This window comes from Taurulus bubalis (genome assembly GCF_910589615.1).
Source record: "Taurulus bubalis genome assembly, chromosome: 20".
In the NCBI taxonomy this organism is placed as follows: domain Eukaryota; kingdom Metazoa; phylum Chordata; class Actinopteri; order Perciformes; family Cottidae; genus Taurulus; species Taurulus bubalis.
In genome coordinates, this window is record NC_136608.1 from 10564186 (window position 1) to 10576025 (window position 11840).

Here is an 11840-nt window from a genome sequence, read left to right on the forward strand (position 1 = left end):
CATGGAAATTCGAAACATTGTTGATACAGCAAAAACCAGACTCGTAGTGTGATTTGAAACCATAAGTGCTCATGAATATATTACAGTTAATTAAGCTAACTGTAAATGTAGCCTTATTATAGCCTACATAATCAAACCTTTACTTTTCATTAATCCGTCATGATTTGGCCCTGCCCTCCCAGTCACGGGGGTAATGTTAGCCAGGAGCTCAGTTCCTCCACACAGTCTCCCCGGTGTGTGACTATAGAAGACGTTTGGTATATACGTATGTACTATACGTTGGGACTGGTCTCCTGGCTAAACTCAGAGAGCAGTTTGTATTTTACTGAGGTTTTTCACTTCGAAGTCAGATGATTTGTCCCGGATTGTTTTGGTGTTGTGCCACACAGGGCTGCAGATCAGTTCACTTCCACTTCTTCAAGTACCATTTTTTTCTTATATTGCAACTGCTAATTTGAAAAATTAAGAAACGCATGAGTTGATCAAACCTTTTTAACAAGAATTTCCTAAATCAATTGTAGACTAATTGGATGTGTTTATAATGATATGGAAGTGAATGGACTACAGTCTTGGTGCAGGATCATTAATACTGTCCACAACGTGTTACTAAAGTGTCTCTCTCCCCTTTAGGCTCTGCCCTACGTAGCTCTGCTTATAGTGATGCTATTCTTCATATACGCTGTCATCGGCATGCAGGTAAGCTGTTGTCCTGTCGCCTTGTTTTCCTCCCTCTGTTGTGTTTTCTTCTCTCTCCTCCAGCCAGCCTCCATCCTGTGTCTGTCCTCCTGGAGTCTTGTCCTTCAGAGTACCTTCTCGGTCACGTCGTCCCTCTCTCCTCCACTTCTCTTCCGCCTCTAGCTGTTGCTAGTCTATGTCTCTCCTCTTCCTCTTTCCTGTCCTTTTGTGTCTCCTGTTGAGTTGTTTGTACCAATGATGATGATGAGAGGGACAGCGGCCTCTAATTGTGATTCTCCCAGAGAGCAATCACTTCCTCCTGTCAATGCTGACGTCATATCCTGTGTGCTGTGACTACTTCCTTACCCCTCCTGTGCAGATGTTTGGTAAGATAGCGCTGCGGGACCACTGGCAGATCAACAGGAACAACAATTTCCAGACGTTCCCTCAGGCAGTGCTGCTGCTCTTCAGGTGAGGAAGATGACTACGCTCCTCATCTTTTGTCCTATTCTTCCTTCTTGTCCCTCATCTTCATCCCACTACTCTTAATATCTGCACTTTAGTTGATTGTTTCAAAGTCAATGTCATCTCTTCTTTCGACATTATCCTTCTGCTTTTCTTCTACCTTTGTCATTACTTCCTGTAATGTTTCATCGACAACAATATCTTTTCCTTTTCCTTTTTGCTGTCCTATATTTTTTTCTTTTCCATTTACTATGAAAAGCATTTATATTTCCATTAGAAGCTACCACTGGCATTTTATGACAGCAGCTGGTTAATTAAATGCCAGGATATCTGTGAATGTCATGTTGAAAATATGTAGTTGTGATCACTATGATCACAAAAGAGCTGACATAGACTCATCAGTTTTTTAGCAGCTTCAACAGCATCTAAAATCATATCTGTACACCTGTGTGCTCAGTAGTTAGCTGATAATTGTTGTAAACTTGACTGATTTATCGCATATATTTCTGGTCCACTGAGGACGACACTTTCTTCAGTTGTCAGGGGACTCTACTGATAATACATTGAAACTGCCTGGATCCAGTCTCAGTAACCTCTCGGTCCTGTGTGGTTGCGATGAGGGTAAGATTCCATGCAGGGGTAAAAAAAACACAGAAACTGAAAGAATAGATCAGATATGATAAAGTATCGTATGGTGGCAGCGATTCTATTTTTTTGCCATAAAATTATCTATTCTATTTGTTCACATTCTAGGTACAGACCCCTTCATGGAATAAATCATAGCAATGGGCTTCCATTCAGAGAATGCAGGATGCTTGGATACTTCATAATGCTATGAACAGTACTTGATGAATAATAGTGAAGCCTGCCGAAAATGATCAAAACTGTAGAGTTAGAAAAGCTCAATGGTTCTGAAGTATTCAGAATGGAAGGCAGTTGTAGTTTGGACAATATGAAAAAAAACATGCCTTTGCTTTTGCTCTGTAAATTCAGATATCAGAATATAATGTTGATCTGATTGTTTTTTGCTCTTTATTGTGAATCTAACACTTGTGCATATGTGTTTTTGTTTATGTGTCTGCCTCTCTCTGTGTTTGTCACTGTGTGTCTGTGTGTGTGTGTGTGTGTTTCTAAATGCTCGTATGCATACACGCACACATCCATGCGTCTGTATGTGTGCGTTGATGCATAAATGCACATGTGACTGCATGCGTGTTGTGTACTTCTGATGTATTTGTATCGTATCTTTGCATGCGTATCTGCGTCAATGTGTGTGAATATTTGTGTGTGTGCATGAATGTCTATCTATCAGATGTGCAACAGGTGAGGCATGGCAGGAGATCATGCTGGCGTGCTCGCCCAATCAGCCGTGTGAGAAGGGATCAACCAATGAGAGCATCTTGGGCGAGGAATGTGGCAGCCAGTTTGCCATCATTTACTTTGTCAGCTTCTACATGCTCTGTGCCTTTCTGGTGAGTGCAGTGAGAAAGGGAAAGATTTTCATTTTCAATGTGCCACTTATTTAAACAGCTGGTATTTGATAAAGTATGTGTGCTGGAATCAACTACAGTTAGGGAAGGTGGAAAAAAACAGACACTTTAGAAAATCAGAGAGTCTTATCAAATAGTTTATAGATCTTGCTACTGTCTGTAAATACGAAGCAACAGCGAGCCGATGGTGAGCCTAAAAATCGGAGGTTGTGGTTTTATTTGGTATTCCCAAAATGTTGAACCATTCATTTACAAGAGAACTTTTAACATTTAGAGCAATTCGCTGCATGCTGTTATGCGGTTAGGATTTCACACAGGCAATCGTCTATATCAGGGGTGTCAAACTCAGTGGGCCGGACCAGTAAAATCATAGCATAATATACATGCATAACGACAATATTTCTCTATGTTTAAATCATTGGTGGAGGTTTTTGGATGATAAACCCTATTTTAAGGCCTTTCTACAATAAACTAGAAACATAAAGACCAAAAATTCAGACTTCAGCCCACTGTTTATCTGCCTGGGCTCTCCTCTGCAGATTCCCTCGCCTTTTTTCTTCATTTTTATTTCTTTATTTTAACAATTATCCCACAGGCCGGACTGGATCCCCTGGCGGGCCGGATCCGTATGTTTGACACCCCTGGTCTATATATTTTGTTAATGTAGTGTCTGACTGATTCCTGATTATCCCCAGATCATCAACCTGTTTGTGGCTGTCATCATGGACAACTTTGACTACCTGACACGTGATTGGTCAATCCTGGGGCCGCATCATCTTGACGAATTCAAGAGGATCTGGGCTGAATATGACCCAGAGGCTAAGTAAGTTTTGCAGAAAATTAATATATAGCCACCAAATAATTCATCATTTGTATGCAGAGATTGTGTAGAGAGTTACTATAATGTGACCCTGCGCTGTTTCCAGAGGGAGAATAAAGCACCTGGATGTGGTGACTCTGCTGCGAAGAATCCAGCCCCCACTCGGCTTTGGAAAGCTCTGTCCACACAGAGTAGCCTGCAAGGTAAATATACTTGCAAACACTCGGCCCATAAAGGCCCAAACATGGTGTAAAGGCGGCAGGAAATCAAGTAATCAGAATGAATTCCGCGACTATTTTTTGGTGGAATTAAAACCACTCTACTTGCCAGGTGTGAGAAATATTAATACATCTGTGGTATCAATGTGAGGACACATTGACAGCTCATAACACCTTCCACAGTGACTCAAATGGCACATTGACAACAATATTTTAGATATTTAGACATTCACGTCCCTCTAGAGGAAAACGAATAGTGACCATAGTGTCAAACCACTGTCTGCTTATTTTCAACAAACTTGAGTCAGCTGCCAATAGATGCTGGCAGTTCGCACAGTAAATGTACCTGTTTATGTTTCAAACTTTGCGTGATCAAACAAAACGTTCCACCTCATTCAGCGCCTGGTGTCGATGAACATGCCTCTGAACAGCGACGGAACCGTGATGTTCAACGCCACGCTGTTTGCCCTGGTCAGAACTGCACTCAGGATCAAGACGGATGGTAACAGTCACACACATGAATGCACTTATACAGGCAAACGATACACACACATGTAACACTGGGCACATTGGCATATATCAATATGTAGCGCATATGATGGGAATTCAATTTATTATCATCTCGTCAAGTCTCAGTTTTCCTTTTTTACCTTTTTTTACTCAGGGAACTTTTATAGTGATTCACCTGGATGCTGTACAGTACAACCTTTTTATATCCATCTGCTTCTTCAGAACCACAGATAGCGCCATGGATTCACCAATGCACAGCTCAGTTAGGCTACTGATAGTTGTGGTTGAGGCCGTAGATGTAGCTCTGCTGCTAGGGGATGTAGAAGAGGGTGGCATGTTTAAGTGGGCATGCATTTTGGTCATTTTGCGAACAAGGGAGATGGCATCCCCACTTTAATTGCCAAGTGACGGTATTTATATTGTTTGTGTGTGTGCAGGCAACCTGGAGCAGGCCAACGAGGAACTGAGAGCGATAGTGAAGAAGATCTGGAAGAGAACCAGCATGAAGCTCTTGGATCAAGTAGTGCCCCCTGCTGGAGGTGTGTATGCTCTGCAATGCCGTTTCATATCTGAGCCATAAACACATATATACACTCAATTTAAAATGTTCTTGTAATACTTTGACCAGCATCACTCGCAACTGCATTTCTGACAAATACTGTGAGACATTATTTTGCGCATTAATCATGATTGGAATATAATCATTTCTTGCAGATGATGAGGTAACGGTCGGGAAGTTCTACGCTACCTTCCTCATCCAGGAATATTTCCGCAAGTTTAAGAAGAGGAAAGAACAAGGGCTGGTGGCCAAGGTGGCCCCCAAAACTGCCCTTTCTCTGCAGGTACACAAACATACAGGGGTTCTGTTTACCCGTGATTATAAATCTGTATATATGTGTTGCTTTGTCAGAAGACAGCAGTTGATGTTTCAAATTGTGACTTTGATCGCTCCCAAAATGATAAAAGAATCGTGAGGGGCAATGTAGTGTAAAGCTTATAAAAGGCTTCTTGTTATGATTTAACTGTAGAAAGACAGATTTTTTTTTGTACATATGCTTTGTTTCAGAGTTTTGACATGACATAGACAAGCATGTAGGTCACTGTGTTATTGCATGAAAGTGAAACACTTGTGTGTGTTTGGTCTGTGTGTAGGCGGGCCTGCGGACATTGCATGACATTGGTCCAGAGATTCGGAGGGCCATCTCTGGAGACCTGACGGTGGAGGAGGAGCTGGATAAAGGCCTGAAGGAGCCTGTGTCGGCTGCATCCGAGGATGATATCTTCAGGGTAAAGGTTGGATACACACACCCTCACTCACTCTCCAGAGAGAGAGAGCGAGAAAGAGAGAGCGAGAGAGATGATCAGCGTCCAGCTTGAAGCCACATTATTGCTCCGCACAGACACAGACATGCTTGCATGTGCTCAGAGGTTCAAAAATACATTTAAAAAGCCTCATTTTCCACCACATAGCTTGGCTACCAATCACTGCAGATACTGAACTAAATTTTAATAATTGATCGTACGCATTTTAGAAGCACATCTAGAGACTGAAAATTGCAAAATAGAAACAACAATTGAGCACTGTAACTGTAAGCCTCTGAATCCACACACACACACACACACACACACACACACACACACACACACACACCTACACACCTCTTCGGTCAAGGGTGAGTTATCCTGAGTTCTCAGCCTCCGCTGTCAATGTCATTGCCACATTCATGCGCTTTGTTTTGTTTATTTCTGTATTCTGTTACTTTCACATACAGTACATGACACAGGTGGACTCAAATTAGTAGTTTTCAATATTTTTGAGCTACGTCATTGAACTTAATTGGAAATAGAATCACGGCACTCCTTTGACACCTAGCCGTTATCTAGCATTATGGAGATTTTAGACTCATAATAATTTAGCTCCCATGTAAAAGATTTAATCTGTAAAAGATACATTTCTAAGCTGAGAATACATCCTCATTTGTGACACAAGGCCTTTGCTTTGCATTTCCATCTTGGCTGGGTAGAGCGTTGTTGCTGCTAGCAGTGAATGTGACAGTAGTACTTCTGACTGTAGTAAGATATAAAGACATTTTGACTTAAACATAATTTAAATTCCCTGTCTTTTTTCACAGTTCTCATCTTCTTTGTCATCTTTCCTTTACTCTCTCTGTCTCCCTTCTCTCTCACTCTCTCTCCTCTAACCCCACAGCGTACGGGTGGGTTGTTCAGCAACCACGTCAACTACTACAACCAGAGTGATGGCCGCGCTTCCTTCCCACAGTCCTTCACTACCCAGCGTCCTTTGCACATCAGCCAGAAGGGCTCCCCTTGCGAAGGCGAGAGTCCGTCCCACGAGAAGCTCATGGACTCGACCACTTTCACCCCTTCCTCTTACTCCTCATCGGGCTCCAATGCCAACATCAACAATGCCAACAACACTGGCATGGTCGGGGTGACGACCCAGGGCATCAGTCGGTTCCCGAGCCCGTCCATAAGCACTGTGGACGGGCACACAGGACAGCCGCTCACCCCCATCCTGCTGCCAAGGTCTGCGTGGTGCTTTCCTCCAAAGAGGTGAGTGCATGCTGCAACAGCAGTTAACATCTTTCATTGAATTGGTGTGTTGGGGTCTTTCTTCCTTTCCCATTTTTTCTTGAACTGAGGCAATACTTATTTGTCCATCACTTTCTCCTGACTATCTTCACAGTTATTCTGCTAGCCTGCAAACATAATAACTAGCATGACATTTAAAAAATGGTTCTTCTATTTCCTTCACTTTCTTTTTTCTTCCTCCTCTCTTTCCCTGTCTTTTGTCTCTGGTGGCAAGCAGGACGTGTTTTTATGACACCCTCATGCGGTATGTTGCCAGGGGACAGAGAGAGAAACTGTGTGTGTGTGTGTGTGTGTGTATGTGTGTGTGTGTGTGTGTGTGTGTTGTGTTAGTCCCCTGACTGCGTGCAAAAAAGGTTTCATAATGCTGCATAAAATGGCATCGATGTCAGAGTGCTATGGTGAGATTTGCTATGCACATAATGCTTTGGTTGCTATAGCAAAAGCCAGGCTCTATGCTGCTCCTGTAGAAACTGCTACCAAAGCCACGGATAGACTGTTTGGTGCAACACGGCCAAACGTTTCCTATCAAAGGCTCTTATTGCTACTGGTCTCTGCTATTGTGTGGCAGGTCTGGGTTAGACACAACGTATGCTCTTTGTCCTATAGTCTGCTCTTTGTTCTGTGAACTTTGCTCTGGATATTCTTGGTCCCCAGAGGTGGATTCCTAATGTGTGAAAAGACCATGATCTCCACTAAGTATAATCCTTTTCCATTTTTGACACATGGCAGCTGGCAGATTTAACTCTGCTTTATTAGCACCACCCTCAAGACAGACTTAATACGTATAGCTATACTTAGCTTTACCATTTTTTGCAATTGCTAAAACACAAACCCTGCACACAAATACCCAAAACATAATACACAAAATAAAAAGCAAACTCTTATTCAAAACTGTATAAACTGTTCTAAAAATAGTACACACAAACACTAAATAAATAACACTTCCCATGCAAAAGTATAAAACACTATTATCTAGAGTCTTTGGCCTTTTCATTTGTAGCATGATGTAAATATAAACTATGAACACAAATGCAATGGGGAAACTCACATACTCGAAACTCATATACTTGCAATACTTTAACCGACATAGTTACTGTATTGTACTGTGAACCACATACAACATAGTTTGTTACAAATATAGCCCTCTAACTCTCTCACACCAAAAAAAAAACCTAAATCCTATTTATAGTGCTCAAGCTATGATTTCTGAGTGATCTGACAGGTGCATTCTGGGTGCTGAGCGAGATATTTAAATGGAAGTGTTTAGCAATCAACACATGGGTTATAGTTTTGAGTGATGTGGTGAAAGTAGATAACCGCGTATAGTTATTGGCAAAAAGTGTGTTTTAAAATTTCAAACTGAGCGTGAAGCAGAGTTAGTGGTTTCACTAATTGTGCCACAAGTACAAGTTTTTGTGTCTTGTCAATTGCAAAAAAAATGTTTTATTGGGAAGCAACATTGTTTATGTTGGTCATTTATTTATTTCCTGAAGAAACATTGCAGCTTCCAGGCGTGGCTAGCCGGGCCTTTTTATTTCCATTGGCAAAATGTTTTCATCCTAGAAGGTCGGCCTGTGAGACGGCTTGTTCATAGTTAATTAGAGAGGAGTTGAACTTATTCGCTTTCCCTGTGTTCAACAATTAAGCGCTGCATTACAAAACAAAGTACAGTATAAGCTTTTGCTTTGGATTCCCTTGATCCACCACCTGGGTGTTAACGTCCGCCCAGCTACCAAGTGGAGTGAGCTTGATCAAACGGATCCAGAACAGTCTCACTCCGCTTTTAATCGGATGCTGTTCTAACCCAGAGTTTGCTGTGGAGCAGCTTAAAAAACTGTGGATTAAAGGGACATCTTAACATTTAGAAATTTAAATTTAGTTTTTCTTCACCAGGCAGTTCTTATGGGACGTTTATGAGCTGGTGGTTGAAAAAACTATTTGTATTTGTGGGTGTTCACGGGAAAGAATAATGGGTACTGCTAACTTTGTTATGACTTGTTTTTTATTCAAACAAAACCATTAATTAACAGATGGTTTTAGGGAGCTCACATGTTGTAACATTTAAGCAAACTATCTGTTGAAGAAGAAAATATATAACTTCAAATGTCAGGATGTCTCCTTAAAGCTTAAGTCTGGAGTATGAAACCGATATGGACAGATAAGGGGGAAAGACATCTTTAGAATACAAAGAGAACACAGATTAATACAGAGTATACGCAGAGTTTAGATTCAGCTTGTCTCTCAAGAAAAAACACACAACCCTGAATTCAGAATTAAGACTTTCTTTTATTTATTTTGTTCTTACCAAATTGTATCAAGGTTAATGTCGGCATTTCCTCCACTGCTTAAAGAGTTGAGTAGAAAAGACAGCATCTGATTCCAGGACTTTATTGGCCTTCAGTTTAATTGATGAGAACAGCATAAAATGTACCTGCTTAATTTCCCAGAAGGCTTACATTACAATACTGGTCTCCAAGTATTAACTAACATTATTAGCTGTTATGAGCCATTATCTTGTCTGTCCTAATCTTTGTTTTTTAAAGATGTCTGCGCCTCAGTCGTTATCAGTTTCTCATACTCCAGGTGTTGCCTTTGATGCTTTTTACCGTTTTGTTTTTACAAAATAGTTGTAATTCCCACCTACTTCTCCTTTTCCTTCAAGCTTTTTCTTTTTCTTCTTCTCCTCCCTCCTCTTTCCCTTTCCCACATGCCTCAGTGGGTTTTTCAGTCTCTCGTCCTAAGCTCCTCTCTGAGTTTTTTTACTAATCAGCTGCTTCTTTTTTTTCTGTTTTTCTGTTCACATCTGTCTGCCTATTTGTCTACTTATTTTTCCATCTGTGCTCTGTTTTGTTCATCTTGTCGGTTTGTTTGTTTGTTTTGGTTGTGTGCTTGTTTGTTTGTCGGTAGCTCGGACTCAAGTGACAGCCGTCTGCCAATCATCCGGAGAGGCGAGGGGTCAACGGAGGAGACGTATGATGAGAGCTACGCCGACGACAGGGAGGACGACCACTCGCTCTCCTCTGACATGTACTGCTGAAACACACCATCATTTTCCTCTCTAAAGTTTAGTGATTTGAGGGCGTGTTTTTCATGAACTCCTCTTTGTGTGTCTGTGTGTTCTCTTTAGGCTGGTGTATCATGATGAAACGTGTAAGCAGTTGAATCCCATGGAGGATGGTGAAGATGTAGAGGACAGAAGAGGAAGAGGAGGAGGAGGAGGAGGAGGAGGGTGGCAGTCTCCCAGGAGAGTCTTCCTCTGCCCCACCACTCTGGGTAAGTAGACATCTCCTCTAAAAACTGTTCTAAATTATTGGCACAACTAGTCTACATTCTGGAATACAAAACCTGTTTGTTTCTATACTGTACTGTATTTTTACATGCTGTGTGTGTGTGTGTGTGTCAGCGCGTAGATCGTCTTTCCATCTGGAGTGTCTCAGGAGACATTCGAGGTCAGACGGCTCCCAAAAGACGTCTGTACCGCTCCACCTTGTACATCATCAGGTAGATGATGCCCACAAAATACACACAAACTCACACTTTGAGGTTTAAAATATTTAAAATACACAATGTGAACTCTCTGCCATGCTGTGTTCGGCAGACTTAATCCTCCCGTCTAAGGGGCCGATCACTGCTGTCAACGTAGACACGCTGAAGGCGCACTCAAAAGCGAGAGTGTCGCCGTCACGGTGCGCAAACATTCCCACGCAGCGCCATGTTGTGTGACAAAACCAATCACCGCCGGCAGATACATTTTCTTTCTTCTGTAAAACGAGTATACAATAAATGTATGGAGAAGTTAATCATTTAAATGCGAGGCTACCAAGAGCTTTACTCTGTCCCACTGACTATTTGACTTTCTTCACCATTTCCGTTAAAGGAGATTGCAACATCCAGTTGAAAGTTCAGCTTAACTGACGCAGACAAATCAAGCAGTAAAGCTCCTGTGAGGGATTTGCAGAGCTGGAAATCCATTTATCTTTGTTTTGACTTTGCTTAGTTTCTTACTGCTAAAATACCGCAACTTCATCAGCAGCAGCATTGCAGCGCGCAGGTTTTGGCTGCTTAGTAACGCCAAACACGACAGGTGGGCAACCCCCTAAGCGCCTTGGATTTAGATTTTAGTGGCACGGTTTGTGTTTTCCCCCACACGTTTTTAGACGTAACATGTGAACGTCCCCTGATGCTGTCGCTCTGCTCTGTCCTCCTCCAGGCTCTGGCAGTCGCAGGGTTAAGTCCTCTGCTAAGACGGAGTCACTCACCAACGCTCTTCAGCCGGCTGTGCTCCACGCCTCCAGCCAGTCCCACAGGTATACTGCATCCTGTGCACACATCGAGCACAGTTATACCGCTATTTAAGAAGGGAAAAAATGGGTCCCTGAATCCATTATAGTGACATTTGCATATTGTTGTCAAGCTGCAGCTTTGTCGTACTTGTTAAGAGGTTTGTTCTGCTAATGGGTGCTTCTCCTGTCTTTGTTTGTAGCCCATGGCAGTGATGCCTCTTACCAGCGAGTGCCCTTTCTGAGGCTAGAGGGCTCCAACTCCCATGAAAAGCTCAATACCAGCTTGCCCTCTGTCAACTGTGGGCCCTGGTAAGACCAAGTACCTTGAAGATAACTGTTCCAAGTCACAGTGCATTTGTTCAAATAGCAGTGATGGTGATACTGTAGGAGTAATAATGATAAACTAATGTATTACTCCTAGGTACAGCGACAGTAATGGGAACAGCCGGGTGCCCAGTCCCAACCCCAGTGTGTCCAATCAAAGACCACCGCGGCCAGTGTCGCTCACAGTGCCCTCGCTACTGGGAAAAGACTCCAGCTCACTGTGTCACGGCAGTGCAGGCAGTCTGGTGGAAGCAGTGAGTGTTGTGTGTGTGTGTGTGTGTGTGTGTGTGTGTGTGTGTGTGTGTGTGTGATTCCCAGCCTGGAGGTTGAGACCTCACAGGATAAATATGTTCTGCTATATAATTTGTTTGTTTTTGGTGAAATATTGAATAGTTCTACCTAATATACACCAAATGATTAAGGTAATCAGATTTTTTTTTTT

The 11840-nt window shown here is 42.3% G+C and overlaps 1 protein-coding gene across 1 annotated transcript in view; it reads left to right on the forward strand.

Moving 5' to 3' along the window:
• cacna1c (calcium channel, voltage-dependent, L type, alpha 1C subunit) overlaps positions 1 to 11840 on the forward strand; it is a gene marked incomplete at both ends in the record, with an annotated part of 182224 nt that overhangs the window by 169789 nt on the left and 595 nt on the right. Inside the window, 17 exons of the mRNA XM_079235729.1 lie at positions 631 to 696; positions 1055 to 1146; positions 2453 to 2612; positions 3326 to 3453; positions 3557 to 3653; positions 4068 to 4170; positions 4616 to 4717; positions 4893 to 5020; positions 5331 to 5471; positions 6388 to 6752; positions 7009 to 7035; positions 9699 to 9818; positions 9919 to 10064; positions 10195 to 10292; positions 11002 to 11098; positions 11275 to 11383; positions 11496 to 11652. Of these exons, the coding sequence (XP_079091855.1) occupies positions 631 to 696; positions 1055 to 1146; positions 2453 to 2612; positions 3326 to 3453; positions 3557 to 3653; positions 4068 to 4170; positions 4616 to 4717; positions 4893 to 5020; positions 5331 to 5471; positions 6388 to 6752; positions 7009 to 7035; positions 9699 to 9818; positions 9919 to 10064; positions 10195 to 10292; positions 11002 to 11098; positions 11275 to 11383; positions 11496 to 11652 (2136 nt within the window). The remainder of the gene's footprint in view (positions 1 to 630; positions 697 to 1054; positions 1147 to 2452; positions 2613 to 3325; positions 3454 to 3556; positions 3654 to 4067; positions 4171 to 4615; positions 4718 to 4892; positions 5021 to 5330; positions 5472 to 6387; positions 6753 to 7008; positions 7036 to 9698; positions 9819 to 9918; positions 10065 to 10194; positions 10293 to 11001; positions 11099 to 11274; positions 11384 to 11495; positions 11653 to 11840) is intronic.